The 18,838-nt window shown below is 32.5% G+C and overlaps 1 protein-coding gene across 5 annotated transcripts in view; it reads left to right on the top strand.

Annotated features, from left to right (window-relative positions):
- The window catches only part of GRIK2 (glutamate ionotropic receptor kainate type subunit 2), a 357,572-nt gene that overhangs the window by 136,747 nt on the left and 201,987 nt on the right, over window positions 1–18,838 (top strand). For all 5 annotated transcript variants that reach the window (XM_064412796.1, XM_064412799.1, XM_064412798.1 and 2 more), the window contains 3 exons: window positions 1,406–1,587; window positions 5,039–5,092; window positions 8,050–8,223. In XM_064412796.1, the coding sequence (XP_064268866.1) occupies window positions 1,406–1,587; window positions 5,039–5,092; window positions 8,050–8,223 (410 nt within the window). The remainder of the gene's footprint in view (window positions 1–1,405; window positions 1,588–5,038; window positions 5,093–8,049; window positions 8,224–18,838) is intronic.

Consider the following 18,838-nt stretch of genomic DNA (forward strand, 5'->3'; position numbering starts at 1 on the left):
TAATGATAAGATGTATGAAGATTACAAATTTATTTTTTTAAATTCTTGAACAACCCAGTTAGGACCTTTAAGGACTTATGTTCTCAGGTAATTCTCTGAAACAGAACAAAGCTTGGAAGTTTTGAAATCCTTGGGTTTCATGCACTGCTGTTTCCTGAGGTTATTGTGGGTGGAGCATAGAGCTAACAGCACCAAGGTTGTGGGTTCAACCCCTGTATTGATCATTCAGTTAAGAGCTGGACTTGATTGTCTTTGCAGGTTCCTTTCAACTCAGAATATTCTGTGATTCTCAGACTAATTAAACTATTAATTTATTAGGGTATTGGAAAACATTTACTTCAAAACCTCCTGTAGGCAAGAAAACACTGCTTGCCGCTCTGTAACAAATCTTGGACCAACAGTAAAAGACCAAAACTGTATTGTATTGGTGCAACCAATGGAGATAGATCAAGGGACCTGTCAATTTGTATTTTCTTACATTTGTTTACCAAAATTTTGTAATCTAAGCTTGCTGCAGAAAAAAACCATTTCTTTTCCCTTTCTTTCTATCCTATTTCAAAGTTTCTTGGCAGCTTAACTGTCCATCCCATCTCCAAAGGTGCAACAAAGGTGATTGGTGTAACACCTGAAAATATGCATCAAACGTGCATATTAGGGACTCTGACCTTTTGAGTAAAGAATGCTTTGAAAGAGCAGTTTGCAGTCGAGGAATAACAGTTAGTCTTCCCTTTAACATTTGATATATTAAAAATACTCAGTACTTATACAGAAAACTTGAACATCATGAATCACTGTAATGTTTCATACAATGAAATTAATTTCAAAGTCACTTCCAAAAGCACAGTAAGTTTTGTTCTGGAGTGGTTTTAATTCCAAAACTGATAGAGTAGTATAAAGCTACTTCTGTTTCTTGCTGCTCTTGAAAAGTGATTCAGTTTAGAAATATGAGAACAGATTCCTGTGAGAGTGTTCTACAGTGCTGAAATGATTCACAACTTTGTATGTAAACTTGATTTATTATTTGGGAGACTGTCTAGTCTGATTAAAAACTATTAGTCTGGGATATGGCTTTAATTGAATTAGAGTAATATGTTCTTTGAAGAGGAATGTCACAGTTGCACGATAATGCTAGAGGAAGATTTGTCTGTCTTAAGGTAATCCAAAATGAGGCTCCTTACTCTCCATTAATATTAAAGGATAAAAATCTAAACATTGTACTAAAGTGTTGGCAGTACTTCTTAATATTTCTTTTTAATAACATTTTTGTGTATCAGTTTCAACCAAATGAGAAGGGAAAAAAATCTTTGCATTTTGTGGCAGAAGCTTTGAATGCTTGTAGTATGTTCTCCTGCTAGCAGTTCAGGTTCTTGTTTTGATAATTTCTCCGACTCCTGTTCTCTTTAAGGTCTCATTCGATTACAAGAGCTCATCAAGGCTCCATCACGATACAATCTAAGACTAAAAATCCGTCAGTTACCGGCTGACACAAAAGATGCAAAGCCATTGCTAAAGGAGATGAAAAGAGGCAAAGAATTCCATGTAATCTTTGACTGTAGCCATGAAATGGCAGCAGGCATCTTGAAACAGGTAATCCTCATTCTGCTTTAGATGTCTTAATCTTTTTCATCCCTAATAAATAAAAGTATTATCCAGACCTAATGGTATTTAACAAGCAGGGAAATTGTATGTCAGTTTAACTCAGGCCTTACTGAAAATCAGCCAAGGATTTCAGAGGCAATTTTATTGGTGACACAAAAGGTAGGTGTTTTAATTAAGCTTTTATAATGAAAGAGTTTTAATAATTTATGTTCAGGAGGAATGTGAAGACATATTAATCTTTCAGCTATGAAGAACTAGTACTTTGGAGAATTGATGCTTAAAGCATGGTTTTAAATGCTTGATTAATATTATTTTATACATCAAATCTTTATGTATGTATGTATGTATTAATTTTTATATTTGTTTTTATTTGAGGCCTCTAGGATGTGTATTCCTAATCAGATAGTGATATCTGAACAGTATGTTCCAACAGACCACATTAATGTCTTCCATTGAGAGGACAGAATTGACGTCATATTCACTTTGCACTAATAATGGAACTGCAAAACACCCAAGTACATTTGGGTTGATGCTTTGAAAATATTGTGTGCAGATTAAATGAGTAGGTGAGATACAGCAGAATTCCAAATATTTAACTGGCTCAGAGACAATCTTCTCCATAGTTTTTTAATTAAGCTATGACTTCCAATAAAGAGGATAGGAGGAATAACTAAACTGAAACAGTACTCTACACTTCTAATGCATAGCTTTTAGTGACTTTAATTCAAGTTTATATCATGTTTGCTAGAAAACTGTAGGGTCTAAATTGAAAACAAAATGTATTTAAGAGTTGGAAATATGAGTCTCATTAGAGGTACTTACAGGTATTATTGTTGGTATAATTAAAATTGCTAGTAAGCCTACATGTATAATATTATTTCTTTTCTTTATTGTTCATCGATTGAAAAACCTTTTAATAGTTCCTAGTAATTTTAAACCTCTGCTAGTGTTTTTTTCTAAACATAAACCAGCCTAGTTATTTTAGTTGTTTAGACCAAATCATTGAATGTACATTTAATGATTTTAAATATTTAAAATCTAAACAATGCAAATGGGAAATGTGTTGATGGCAATATTGAGCTGCAATACTAATGATAACTCCATTGAGATACATTAGTTATACAGTACCCAGAAATTTTTAGGTGAAAAAACCCTTTTATTTCACATTGTGAAACATGTATGAATAGAGGGAAATGGGAACAAAATTAAAACCATTGTACCTTTAATCATGTCCCAGGACCTAAGAGTGAGCATTAAGCCTCTTTAAATCAAATAGTGAACTGTTTCATCAAAGCACACTGCTCATCCTAAAGATTACAGAGGGAAGATACAGAAAAAAAATCTTTTATGAGTGTTTAGATCTTTATACAGAATCTGTAGATTTTTACTTTTCCATTTAGGTCCTATACTTCAATACTTCAAATACACTCAAAATTTGTAGTTTTGAAGCTGAGTGTGGGCACTTGCTGTTGAAATTAATACAAGGGGCGTTGAGAATATATTTATTATTTAATGTTAATAATCCAAATATAGTATTTATAAGTGATTATTGAAAAAAAATCTTTATACATCCATTTCTGAATTATTGACTAATCAGATTTTTTTGCCTGATAATGGAGGGGTAAATTTTGGGAGACAGGACAAGGAGTTTCAGTTTGGGAGGATGACTAGAAAGATTAAGAGTGAAGCTGGTGGAACACAGCACAAGTTGAAAATAAAGAAAACCAAGTACCTTGAGAACCTAGTGAAACAGCAACTTCATTTTGCTGGCCAAAAATTCATAATGAAAAGTAAAAAAAAAAAAAAAAAAAAAAAAAAGAAAAAGATCCCATCAATCAGACAAACAAATTAAGTCGAATCTCATTGTTATCTACATCACCAGGCCAGGCAACCAGGGGAACCATACATAATTTAAAAGGTTAGGGAAGCACTGTAATAATGAGAACAGAGAAATTACAATGTTTGAAGAGGAAAAAGAAGTGAGATCTTTAGAGAAGTGAGAAGGTGAAAGCAAGAAGACCTGGAAAAGAGACAACATCATTACACAGCAGAATAAGGAACTTGCATAGGATATTGTGTAGGGATCCTTTGGAGTATGAAAGACTTGATTGGAAGAAGCTATGATGTAGGTCACCACAAATGTGTTACACATAGAGGAAGACACTGTGGTTTTATTTAAAAAAATAAATTCTTATAAAAGCTAAGAGTGTTTGTATCTGTAGAGTTCCTAACAAAGCTGCAATATTTCTTATGGGAATGTGGTTTTCCTGTGTTCGAGAGTTTAATTGCCACTGGAACACTATACTTTAGTTCTAAATACTGTTGTGGAATTGTAAATACAGAAGTATAGGCATCTTTTGGGAAGATAGTGCTGTTTTTCCCAAAATCTTGTTTAAAATATTTTAAAATATTATAAGATCTGATTTACAACTAATATTTGGATAAGTTTTAGATTTTTTTCTTTTGAAAAGATCATACAGACTATTAATGTCATCATTTTTCAGACAATGTCACAAATAAAAAGGCTCCCACAGCATTCAGAATGCTGGCAATTCTTTCTAATACAAATTTTGGTATTGTCACGGTAGTATAATTGTGGCCTTCAGTGTCTTTAAGGAATCTATCTAGCAGCAAGTTGGCAAAGAATTCTTTTGATAGTTCCTGGAAAGGAAGAAAATACAAAGACAACTTTTGTGCAGAACATTAATATAAATGCTTTTCTAGAGAAAATGCCCTTAATGAATAAACATAATGAAATGTAGTTTTTTATCTACAAATATTTTTTTTATGCAGCTGGGAGGAAAGCATGAACTCTTAAAATGCACAGTTTATCAAAAACTACTTCGCATTACATAGGTAGCAAAAGCAGGGAAGGTACTTGAGAGATACCTGAATTTGTAAAGTGATTCTATGAATATTTGTTCATTTTTATTTAAGTAGTATCTCTCTTGCTGTTCAAAATTTGACTCAAGAGAATTTTCTTCCATGGTTGGAAAAATGTGCACATGTATAATATAAGCTTGGGTCCTTCTTTTAAATGCATGGTATTGTTCATCAAAATAGAAAAAAATTCCTATTAGGTAATTTATTTTAAAGGAAGGGTTCAATAATGAATGAAAATATTGTCGACTCAAATTATGTGTTGTAACTTAATGTATCCATTATTATGTAAAAATACAAGTCTCTTTCACATTTACTGCACTAAACAGTCTAATAATATTCTTTCTATCAGAAGATCTGGTTCATAAATTCCTTTAATAGTCAGTAATCTTCTCTAACTGCTAAGAAATGGCTTGCTTGACCTAATTTTAGCATAATTCCAGCCCTATAGACTCATCTTACTAGTGTTCTTTCGCAGTGTTTCATTTGCCATGTGAGTGTGATAAAAATGTATTATGTGGCCTCAGAAACATTAATCTTTTGTTTATTTTTTTTCAAGGCTTTAGCTATGGGGATGATGACAGAATACTATCACTATATCTTTACCACACTGGTAAGTAGCTTGTGAAAACATAGTGATGTCATCCAACAAAGGCATTACTTTTCTAATTATATTACTTAACAAAGTGGACAAGGTCTCTCTGGAGTGGGGTGTAAGTGCAAGATATTTTCGTTGCTGAGTTTTCTTACTTTCAGGGAAAACTCATCAGGATGGTTTAATTATTGTCCAACAGTGTGTCCTGAAAACTGATAGACCTGAAAAAAGCATCTGGCTGTAGCACTGCAGCTTTTAACTATCAAGGAGGGTTAAATGTATAACTCATAATTCACTGTTTATTTTATGCATTTCATCATTTTGGTTTAGCTGTTTGTATGTGAAGATTAAGACATTTTAAAATTTACTCATATATTACATATTTTTCATTCAACATTTTACAAGGTAGTTCTTCCCTGTCATATGATTCATGAATAATTTGGTGTGAATCTGAGCAGCATTTTATTTAACAATTCATATGAGCTTCTTAGGCGCATGAATTATGCAATATTCTTTGGTGTCCACTGTAAATGTAACGTAGAAGGAATTTGATCATTCTTGGATCTATCATTTGAAACAAATGAATATTTAAAATGTCAAGGCTCTTGCAAAACAAACATGTATGTGAAGACCTTTCTCCTGCTCACCACAGCCTAAGTAAGAAACAGTTTAAAAATTGATAAAATATTATTTAGAGACCACAGTCTCCAGAGCTGCACACATTTGTCTGTCTTGAATTTGCGTTCAATTTTTGCAGTTCAGGATGTTTTTTAAAAGAAAAGCATGAGACAAACGTGAGACTGATGTGCCTTGGCAAAACCATGCTTGAACTGACCCATGTTTAAAGTCACATACATGTTTAAGCTCTTGTGAAAGTGAATCCTTTGTGGTTGGGTAGGAGTCCACCTCAGATTCACAAAACAGAAGTTCATGTAAAGTATTAACATGAAATAGCTGTTGGATAGAAAACAAAATGACTTGCAAAGTTCCAAGGCACATCCAGAACAAATACCTGTCTTATTTTAGAATGGTAAATTGTTTTGTCACTTATAGATTTAGGATTTCATGCGATAGAATTTCCCTCACTAAATAGATTTCCCACCATAAAAATGGATTATACATGTTTTGAAGGTTTTTATTATTTTTAAAATTTTTTGCCATAGATGAAATTGTCTCTTTGAGTACTATGCTTTCCTTTGGCATTGAATTTTCACTCTTAAAGCTCTATTTAAAAATCAGAATTTTCTGTCATTCTTATTTACTTATTAAAACGTATTTTCTGTGGAGACAAGAGTATTATATTGACTTGGAATTCTCAAGAGATAATTTACTGTGCATAAACATATCAGAGATTTTGATTTTGCAATGCAGCTCTGGAATCAGCATCAGAAATTAGTTGTTTTAATATATTAATTGCTTCTTACCTGACATGGTGAAAGTCCTGTCAAATAAATTTTCCAGTCACAGTGTTTATAATAATCTTCTGTGTAATCTCCTCTTGATTGATTCAGGATGCAATGCACTGGCTCATTAATATACTGACCTGTGTGCATTTGTAATAAATGCATAATAATAGTGTGTATATTTATTACATTCCAATGTAAACATGAATGTGTTTGGATTAAAAAATTGCATTCAAGGTTCTGACTTCTTGCACAGTAAAAACTGAGAATTTTTTAAACAGAAAGATGTAACACAGTTCTAGTTTTGTCCAATGTTTCCTTTGCAATAAAATGTTTTATTTCTTTGCAAAAAGGATGTGAAGTTATTATAAATAAATTTTGAAACCTGCATATTTTAAATATTGTGAATAGGAAAGTAAATCATATTACTAGCTACAGAATTAAAAATGAGTAGTTATTGATAACTGGTTGATTTTTTAATGGGCTTTGGGATGTTAACAATGGATGTTATATTTGGGGTTTCTGTAGTACAATATTTAATCTTCTTCAGCTCTAGCCAGTAAGCAAAATGGATTCAGGCAAGTGTTACACTTAAAGCTAACAGACAACAAAAATTAAGTTAAAAATTAGATTAATGAATACCTATGAATTATGGGGAAAATTTCTATGTTCAATAGATTAAAATTCTGTTTTAGGGAAAGAATAGGTTATGTATAACCTTGATTACATCTTTTTTTCCCCCAGTCAAAACTTGATCTTAAACCTGAGTTTCCTGAAGTCTAGTACTGTTTCTACATTGCTTCTTAAGTTTTGATCAAAACACTAGTATAACCTTGAATTTACTTTCTTGAGCTAAAATTTGAATTAGTTTACTTTTTATTAATTATTTTTCCCCTTCTGTATATTTGAGGGCTAACTGTACAGACACATATACAGATATACTGAAAACATATAAATTGGCAAAAGCTATTCTTGAAAAGATGAATTCTTAATCAAAGAAATGTACATATTTGGAAGTATGTTGATGACAGTGAAAAATACTTTTGATTAAATTTAAAGCCATGTACGTTTCTCCTTGTCCCTGCTCACCACCACCCCCACATCCTGCCTACTCTCCTCCACCAATTTATCCTCCTAAGATTAACATTTTTATGTTTCACTGAGAGTGAAAGCTCAAGGAAACCTTTGTCCAGTTTATTTTATATTTGATGGTTTTGAAATTTCTGTTAAGTTCAAGAACTAGCAATTAATATTAATATGTAGAAATTGAAAAATGCTAGGTATTAATTATTGTAATATTTTAACCTACCTAGAAGGTAGTCTAAGTAGATACAGTTCTGTAATTGGATTAACATTTCCTGAAAGTCTGGTCTTCATCCTCTGAGAATCAGATTACTCCCACCATAAGGGCAGCCACGTTGCTTGCTCACAGAGACAGGCCCCAGACAAGCAGAACACATTTCCTAACATAAATGGCACTGAAAAATTACCATCTCATCTGGGGAGATGGTCCAACAGTTGAAATAGTAATTGCGTTGTATTACAGAATTTATAAAATGGTGACTTTTTCAGGACCTGTTTGCCTTGGATGTGGAACCCTATCGGTACAGCGGTGTAAATATGACTGGATTCAGAATTCTAAACACAGAAAATACCCAGGTGTCATCTATCATTGAAAAGTGGTCTATGGAGCGCTTGCAAGCACCACCGAAGCCTGATTCAGGTTTGCTGGATGGATTTATGACGGTATGAATACCAGTATTTCGTTCCTTTTTTTATATGTTTGTGAAGCTAAAAAGCAAAATGTAACTTTTTGTTGTTAAAAGTGTTTAGAGGTATGTACCCAAATATTATTGTAAACACGAGCCTGAGAGTGATTGTGATGTTTCTGTTAATATTTTGCCGATTGAATACATGACTATATTAACTTTTTTTTCAAAATTACATGTACAGTATTTTTTTGAAATTATAATACCCTATTCTAATTCTATTCTAAAATTCTAAATGTCAAATTCACCTCATTTCCCTAACTTGCGAAATATTTTTTTTGGGACAAAAATCAAGCAAATGAAAATTGTCTCTTTGTCTACATTTTCTGTTTTATTCATTTAAGATTAATTCATTAATAATGTGTACTTTCTAATATTTACATAAATCTGGTTTTAAAATATTTTATTAGTATTATGAACAGGACATCATTACTATCTCTTGTACTTTCTGTGCTTTCAGATTCAACTGATTAATTAATCTGGTTGGTTGTTTTCATTTTTTCCCTTCCATTTTGCCACTAGTCTTTGGCCTCACTTCAGTTCATATAAATCTCACCTATATTCCTGCAAACAAACTTTCATTGCTAAGTTTTGGTGAGTTTCTGCTCATTAGTTGGAACTCAGTCTGGAATTATAAGGTCAGGAAGGAAAGTAGTTTAAAAGATATCCTATATTAGGTCTGCTTTAGTCTTCAAATTTGTTGCAAGATTTTCCACTTTGGCCCCTTAGCAATTTAGGTAGTTGGGTTTTCTTTGGCTTTGTTTTTTGTTTTTTGGGAATTTGTCGTTGTTAGGTGTTTTTTTGTTTGCCTTTTTTTTTTTTTTTTAGGCATTTCGTCTTCAATTTGAAAAATAGAAAATTCTTTTTCTTGAAGACAAGTATCTTAGTAATATATCAGGTGCCTAGATTATGTTACTTATTCCACATAACACATCAAATCAACATTTTTTTTCTACTTATAAGGTTTAATTATCTTATTAAGCACTAAATTGTAATCAATATTTTAACAAGTTAGTTTAATTTTTTTCTAGAAAGTTATCCTTTTAGGGAAAAATCCTTTTTTTTAAATGTACTTACTATATATAATGTCTTGAACATAAGGATTTGAAACATTCTAAATTTAATTTGTTTACTAATTTCCTTGCACTGCACTTTACAGATTGCATCACATGATAGTTTAAAAGTTGTAATGTTAATTTCTCTAAATAATTCCAAACAAGCAAATGAACACCCCAAAATCTGAAAGTTGTGTGAAGCCCGCATCTGGTTTATATATATAGCTGCTACTTATTGCTGTAAGTCATTGTTTCAAGCTGCCTTGTTTGCATTAATACTTTCAGTTCTTTTTTTTTTTTTTCCTTTTTGAGTTTAAAATTTGCATCACTTCTTCTCATTCATTGTAGTTGTATATTTTATGTACTGATCAAAGATGTAACTGATCTCAGACCTTTGGATATTTACCAAGATCAGTAGTGATAGTTATTTTATAAGAACATAGGGCCATGGTGAAAAATAATGGAATAACAAATATTGGAATAGAGTTCTGTGGGCCAGTTGCATGTTTTTCATCTCTTGTGGTGCTGTAAAAAAGGTGCTTTTCTCAGAAAATCTTCTGTTGTGAGGCAGAACCCCATAATTGCTATTATATGACTCTGCAAGAATAATGCTTTACATCAGTACTTTGCCTCAGGATAGAAAAGTATAAAAAAGTGCATGAAAAACACAGTGGCTTCTCTTCTGGACCTGTGAGAGCCCTCTCTGCTCTAAGTGGAACCAAATGTTCATACAAAATGCGATGAATATTTTATGGTCATTCTCTTTGTTGATTAAGCATTTAAAAGTGCTTTGATTATCTGGGTTTTAAATACCTAAGAGATGCAGATAGTATTTAAATTATATTTAAAGGGCTAATAATCTTGGCAAACATTATGAGTTTACAGAGTTTTTTTGATCTGGTTCTTAAATACAAAACCTCATCCACAGAGTGTCCATTTGGATGTGTGAGGGAAAGTCAAATCATGATGTCATTGCACAATGTTCTTTCTGTGCTCAGAATAAAATAAACCAGTTTATTGACTTATTACCAGGGAAGTTGTAAAATCAGTTAAGCGTGTAAAATTTGACTTTCATGTCAGTATTGTTCATGTGTATTTAAAATCAAAAATGGACTTGGAAATCAAAGACTCTTCACAGATATTGGTACTATGGAGTACTCTAACTGATCTGGACTGGGCTGGACTGGAAATGTGTTTTATTTTCACTGGTTTATAATGGCTACAGCTTAATCAGAAAAAAATAGCAAGAAGACTGCTCAATGGGAACACATTCAGCTTGAACCACACAGCTAAATGCCATGTAATCTGGTTTAAAACACGTAAAATTTGTTCCAAATAAAAATCTGAAGTTGATATAAAGCATTTAGAGACTTCAGTGAAGATTAACTCTTTTTTGGTGATGTAAAAACAAGCAGTTATGAATTGCAAAGTCTTTAAGCTCCAGTGGTATTTGAGTAAGGTATTTCTACCCCAGATTTTTTCAGTGTTGACTTTGCCCTTATGACAGAACTATCAAAATAATTCTGACATTACTTTTCCTTATTTATGATTCATAGAATTCCAGGTATTAATTGTTGTTTTCAGTAGGCTAGTATAACTGTTTAACTAGTATTTAATTTTCCTCCTAATTATTTTACCATTTAGTATCCTAATGGAATAAATAGTTGATATAAAATTTCCTCAATACTATTGAGTTCAATTATGATAGTTTTTCCTTTGTTTCTAAGCTGTTCCTCAGCACAGCTCTGAAAAAGGTGATGGTTTAGCACACCTGAGGGGAAAAGTGATCAAAATCAAATTTTCAATCACATTTCACTCTCAGGATTTCTTGAGGATTTCTTCATATGGACTTTGGAAAAAAAAAAGTAAACTATCAGTGCTACCATATTGAATAATTATTAAGCAATAAATGTTTACTTATCAGTACAGCAAAGAAAATAAATGCATTCTATGATTTAGGAGAGTAACTACAGTACAATTGACTTTGTTTTTTATATGGCTCCACAAAATCTGTAGAAATGTTGAAAATTTCTTGCCATATTGTTTCAGACTATTCACACTTTGCATCGTCTTCTTGAAATAAAAGTGCTTGTGTAAATGTTTATAAAAATTAATTCTTTTAAATTTAAACGAATTTATATTAAAGAAAAATGTGACTGTACTTTTAATATGATATATAGAAGTCCTGTGGAAGACTCACTGGTCTACTCTGATTGAAGACATTTTTCCCTCATCATTCACATACTTACAGACCTAATTTGTGCATTTGATGTTTCTTTCATATTTCTTAATATCTGAGGATAATCAAAGTGATACTTGTGTTCATAATGTAGAAATATTAATCAAAATGTGTTGCTCTTCAAGTGTATTTGCATACTTTTATCTGTCACACACTTGTGCAGGTGTGCATGTGCCGATGTGGTATAGCTTACTGAGCTACTTAAATAGTCATATTTATTTCTTAAATTTGTAATCTCCTTTTAATTTTAAGTATTCTCAGCAGTCTTGTATTTACTTTGACCATTTTTTTTTTTGTATCATCATACTCTTACTAATCAGGAATAAAGAAAATATAGTGCCTATAAAAGCAAACATCACATGAAAATGGGACATGCAATTAATTATAATAAAATTACAGGAATTTATACAGTAAAAATTTTGCCAGAGGTAATAAACCATACTTTTAGAAAATTGTGGAAGAAACGAAGAGTCAAAGATCAAAGTGCAATAACTTACCTTTCTTGCTAGTGGAATTAACTGTATCTAACATTTCAGTATCTATTTCTTGCTTTCTTCTTGTTACTTGAGTGGAAAAAGCCAAAGGAAACAAAAAATACATTTTTGTCCATTTTAAATACAAATCTAGGGGGTTTTTTTCAGACTAGGAAAACTTTAAAATTAATTCTCACTTGATCCTGCACTTCCTGACTTAATTCAGCAATGCATGTAAGTGAGTTTTTTTAAATTTTACTTACATTTTTCTGAGTAAAATCCAGAATGGCTACTCTGCCAAAATGAAATGGGCAAACATTGATTCAGTCATGCATTTCCCTGTTTCTTACCACCTATTCTTACTTGTTAGCAGTTCAAAAAGCACTTTTAGAAAGTTAGACTCCGGGCAGGGTGGGTTTTTAGCATTTTAGCCTTGTGTTACCCCCATATTACACAACTTCTAACTAGATTGAAGCTCATTAAACTATTCTCTGGTATATGATATACTCATTACTGATATTTTCCACCAACTTTATACTGAATTCTGAAATTTGAAAGTGATGGGTACTTAGCAACCCCTTGAACAGAATGACTTGGCATTAAAAAAAACACACTATTTTTCAACCAGGTTATGATTTCTTCTGGAAAAATTAACTTATAAGTTAATAAAAACCACCAAACATACCATAATGAAATAAAGATATTTAATTTGTGTAACTTCAGCTGTCTTTTTTTTTCTTAAAAAGTTTAGATTTGCAGGGGTTCATTCTTATTTAAGCCTGGAGTGAAAAATAAATTATGAACTTTCCTGCAAAAGGGAAAAATGATACTTAATTATTATGACAATATTTTTATCAAATTCTAACAATATTGGCATCTGTACTGTATAAGTAGAAAAATATTCTGGAAAGCAGACGGGCAACATATTATTTTAAAAAAACTTTATTTTGGTATTCTTCATTTACTGAGTCTCTACATGTATTACACAGAAAGAAGAAAAAACCCACAAAACCCTGAGCATAAATACACTTCCACATTTATATGTGACAACCATGATTCACACCAGGCAAAATAGAGCATAAATAAAGTGTTATGAGTTCAGAATTCTTTTGCTCTTCGACTATTAATCTTCACAGTTTTCTGTGCCTCAAGTCAGAATTTAGCATGCATAATTAAGATGACCTAACAAGCCCTGCTGCTTAATTAAAATAAAGTTTTCCTTACTAATTGCTTTTGCCTATCATCCAATTCAGCTCTCTGCTTTCTTCTTATATAAAAAAGAGAGTTCTTTTTTTTGTATTCTGACTATTAATTCTATTCTTTAATGCTCACTTTAGTACCTATATATGGGAGGTGCAGAGAAGCACTGTGGCACTTCTTGAATGCAAGAGCCAAGGTCGATATTTAGGTGCTTACCCCAGAAAAATCAGTTTGCAGCTGATGCATTTTGTGTACTACCTGGTGAAATGGAACATTATTTAGTTGAGCATTTTCTCTTTTCACTCCTAATTATTTTTGCCTTTTTTTTTTTGTTAACTTCTCAGTAAATGAAAATGATAATTGAAAAACACCCCTGAAATTTAGAATGATATTAAGTACTCTTGGCAAAATGCTAGAATTTTTTTACATACATAGAATGGATTTATGGTTCATTTCTGTGCATGAGATTTTCCTTTGTTTCAAAAAATGGGAGATGAAATTTTATTCATAAAGTCTTGAAATTTTTAAAGCTGGTGTATAGACTTCCTCAGATAAGGAAAATAGATTCAATGGTGTTTTCTTTAAGTATGCAACTGCAAAGAAGGTGCAGAGATCATGAGGAGAGATTCTAATATCTCCATAAATTTTCCTTAATTGAAGAAATGTACAAATGCATTTACTCACAGAGCTTCCTAGGAAATTCATTTTGAAACTAGCCATTTAAAGGGATGCAGTAAAAATCCTGAAGTTACAATTCCTTTGGTATTTGAGAATAAAAACAAAAGAGAGAATAATGTTGGATTTGTAAATGTGTAGATATGTTTCCCTAATTAGCTCTCCATATTTGAGCACCTAAAGACTGCAGGGATGCATTTATATAATATATTCTTTGTTTTTCTCTTTTTCCCCTGGTTGCAAGAAAGCTTCCAGTAAGCAACCTCACTATGTCTAAACCTGTTTTTGTTTTTTGACTATTTTGTAAAATCTGATTTATCTGAATGTTCTCTTTCTTAGCTTTGTGGGTGTGTTAGTTTAATATTCTCAGAAGCTTTGCTGAAACCAAGGTCAAGCCAAAGAATTGCTAAAAAATATGGTCAAACAGCAAGTATAGATGGACAATAATGGTGTATTTTCAGTTGCAATAAATCAATGTGTTTAAAAACCCTAAAAGTTTGTGAGGATTGGACCAAAGCACGAAGACCATGTTAAATGGTCCCGTTATCAGGTATAAGAGCACATTAATCAACAGATTTCCCTGGCTTATTTTTGGTTAAACTAGCTTGCTTAAGCTACTAATGTTGGAAAGGGTACCTTCTTTTTGCATTATAAAGTTTGGAAAGATTAAGAGAGAAATGACACTGAAAACAGGACACCTGAAATTGAAAGAATTATCTGAAACATGAAAATTCAGAATTTACAAAACAGTGTTCAGTTCTTCTATCATGATATAACTGAGGCTTAATGATGTTTTTCATGAAAGAAATAAGTAACTCTCATGTCAGATAGTTGAACATAAATAATTCTGAGTTCATTTTTATGCTGCTCTGAAAGCTAAGTGTCAATTTTCCACATTCTTTGTTCTACTTTAAAATGAGCAAACAACAACAAAAAACCCCAAACAGAAACCCAATCCAACCATCCAAAACAAAATGAACCCACTCCCTCACATCAGAATAATATTAATCTAGCTGTTGCTAATCCATTTAAATCAAGGTTTAGGTAAACAGCATGAGCCAAGGAAAAACATGATTTTAAAAAAAGTGAAGTGATAAGTGTAGGTACTAGAATTTAACCAAATAGAGTTAAAATGATGCTCTTAATTACTGACTCAAGAAATCAAGGAGATGCAAAACTGGAAATATACTCTATTAGCATTATTATTATTATTTTTTATATTTAGCTCAATATGTTTTTAACCTAATATTTTTCTACGTGAATTTAACAGTTTCTGATCTATGGTCTCCAAGATCCATTTTTTGCATTCATAATAAAGGAAGAAATAAAAATATGGTGTAGTTCAGGGTTTTATTTCTGGAGCTGGTCTGAGTTTATCTGTCCCTGAGGTTAGTATTTTCAGTGACAGTATAAAAACTATTGAATACCTTGATGAAAATCAGTAATTTAGTTTTCATAATGGTAAAAAGATATTTGTGAAACTTCAATCTCTTATTTGTATGACAATATGAAAATAACATTTGTATTTGGAATAGCTACTTAATAATTTAATCAGGCACTGTGACTGGACAGGAGAATTTGATGAGAAGAAGGTGTTGTTAAGGTTCCTGAGGGTGAAAAGATCAATAAAAAGAAATGTAAATACTTGTTACAGAAATACAGTCTTGGATTCTGATTTAGAGCTTCAAAGAGGACATCTTCTTATGTAGACAGCTTTATAATTATCCCTTTAGCTAAAAGAATTTACTGGATTTGCTGATGAGATGTGTTTAGTAACAGTGTAGCAGCAAATGTGTACTTCAAAGGAAATACTAAACAATTACTCATTACTGCATTACAAGCTAAGAATCTCCCCTAGGCACAGTTAATTTTGTGAGTTTAGGGACTATACAGGATTTCATGCTGTAAGATGTTTTAGAAATGATTTGTCAGCTATTTTGGGAATTAATTGCATTATTTAATATGTGAGTACTGTACACAGTAACTTTTAGAATTTTAAAAACAGGATAGATGAGAAACCTGTCATCATATCCAAAAGGATAGCTACGTCCAAGTGATGTATAGCATTTAGCAGAAATTGCAGTTTCTCTTCTATGGCAGATTTCATTGAATTCTTTCAGATGTAGTTTGAGGATATATGTATGTATTTATAAATATACTAAGATTGCCATTGATTTATATCACACTTTCATGTTAGCAGTCTGCATGCTGCTGCATCTTTACGAAGCAATAAAGGGAATTCAGTGTGACAGCAAGTAGGGAAATAGCAGAGCTTGTGCAACCTGCAGGATCTCCTGCACAGTGTAGAAGAGTAGCTGAAGCACAGGTTGTTTTTTGACATAGGAACTTGAGTGCCTTTTCTCAGGAAATATGCACATGTCTGCACTGTATGAAATTTAGTCTTAGAACTGCAATTAAGAAACTGTAATCTGTCAAAGATTATGTTTCTAAAGAAGGGCAATGGAGCTGGCAAAGTGTCTGGAGCACAGGTTTTATGAGGATTGTATGAGGGAGCTGGAGCTGTCTAGCCTGGAGGAAAAGAGGCTCAGGGGAGACCTTATTGCTCTCTACAGCTGCCTGAAAGGAGGTTGTAGACAGGTGGGTGTTGGTCTCTTCTGCCAAGTAACAAGTGACAGAACAAGAGGAAATGGCTTCAAGTCATCCCAGGGGAACGTTGGATTGCATATGAGGAAAAATTTCTTCCCAGAAAGGGTGATCAAGCAATGAAACAGGCTGCTTAGAGAAGTGGTGGAAATACCATCCCTGGAGGCATTTAAAAATCTTGTAAATATGGCACTTAGGGACATGGTTTGGTGGTGGAATTGGCATTGCTGGGTTAATGATTGGATGATGTTGAAGGTCTTTTCCAATCTAAGAAATTCCATGCTACTATGAAAGCATTTATCTTAGTATATGCATTGTGAAAAACATTTTAATGGTTTATGTATATACTATGTTTATTGTAAATTTTCCAGAAAAGTGAACCAAAAAAAAGATTTCTTTCATTCTCTTCCTTTGCTGTTATTTTCAGAACTTGCCTTGAGTGGCATCATAACTAGACCTGATAATCAGTGGACTTACCTGCAGGAATTATCATTATCTAAGAATCATTATGGCTACCATCGTAGAATGTGGAATGGTGACAGTGTAGGCATGCCAGGTTAAGCCGCAATGTAAATAATATAATTTGTGGAGAAATGGGACCATCAATTTAGTCATTATTGTGTACTTATCAGCTTCACAATGGCACTGCCAGTTAGGACTGGCAATGTACTACACTTAATAGTGACACTTAGAAGTATGTTCTAGGTACAATCCTCATCCTTTGGAAATCAGCCTATGGGTAATTTGGTTAACCTTTAGTTTGCTACACACATTCCTGGCTGAGGTAGGGTAAGCAGAAGAAGAGCTACCACTTTTAAATTTTTATTTAAAGTGGAATATTAAACACTACATACCACAATGGAGAGGAAAAGAGTGAAAATCATATATAAATATTTGTCTCTGAATATTTAGATGGTTTTTTTGGATGTTGTTTGGTAGGTGGAACAGTCTTCATTCATTATATGCTTCTGGTCTATTAAAACCAAGAATATGCTCTTTCTGTCTCTTACTAATTAATACTTTTTAATTATTGGACTAGTTGATGTAGCTGGTAGAAATAAACAAACTTCTAGGGATACCACATTCTCTGCTGAAGAACCATGAGTGTACCTGTTTGAATTTTTGCCTTTTTTTCCCCAGTTTCCAGATATCTAGAGATTTATCTCTGATGAGAGATATTACTTCCCCTAATTTTTTGCTTATCTCAAGTCACAGCACACTTTCTGCTTTTAAGGGGGTTCATATAGTACATATTAACTTCATGGGGACTTTATTATAATAAAGACAAGATAGTAGTTTCTTGAATTAATTTTCCTAAGGGATAACATTATTTTCTGTCCAGAACTTCGTGGACTCCATTTTAGAGCTTTAGAGATTCACAGTATATTTTGCTTGGCCTCCACCCTTCTGGCCCTTCAGATGACTAAAGGCCTCCTAAAAGTCCAAATTCATGTCTGCCCACCTTTGGTGAATGTTTTGTCTCTTCTTCATATTTAAAATTATGCTATGTGCTTGACATAGTCAAGTCTTAACTAGAATTGTAGCAGTCAATGTATTTTCCACTTAAGGAATCTAGAGGGAATACAAGTGCCACAAACACACATACAGAGCTGTTAAACAGTGCCTAGGAAAATTCAAGCCTCCACCCAAATTTCCATGAGAATACTTTTATGTCAGGCTGGAAACAAAATGAACATGCTTTCATTTATATAGTTTCTCTGTGAACATGAGGCCTCTACTTTCCCAAGTGACTGAGCATAGGAGATAGGTGAGAAACATGTACTGGATGCACTAAAGAGAATTAAGTGTCATGATGCTGTGAAACAGAGATTTCAGATTTAATACTCCCACTTACTAAGGCCTGAGTATATGCATAGTATTTTAATACTAGTGATAATGCTGTAACCTAATTCAGATGATGAGAATCTCTGCAATTTCCTGGAAATAAATACTAAAATTTCAGAATTTTCTTATTTTGATGCTGTAATATAATTTGTTCAAGCCTTGTGGTGAAATGCTACTGGGAAAGCATTATTTTGTAAAGTATATTCCATGCATGAGGTTTCTATATATATAGCTTATAAAAACAAAATCCCATTTTATCTGTTTGTCATATGTAACAATGGATGTGTTAACCATTTTGTCTATCTATTAAGCTGTTCATTGAGGCCTCAGTTCAACAAAATGTTCACTTTTTTTGCTGAAAAAGCAATGCAAACATTGTCAAGTAGTTCTGCTGAAGTCAAGTGGACTACTTTGACACTTAATGTGAAGTATATAATTTGTTTAAACGGGACTTCAAAGGTCACTCATAAAAAATGTTTTATGTAAGTTACTTTGTTGCAC

The sequence above is a fragment of the Passer domesticus genome, chromosome 3 (assembly GCF_036417665.1).
Source record: "Passer domesticus isolate bPasDom1 chromosome 3, bPasDom1.hap1, whole genome shotgun sequence".
Classification (NCBI taxonomy): domain Eukaryota; kingdom Metazoa; phylum Chordata; class Aves; order Passeriformes; family Passeridae; genus Passer; species Passer domesticus.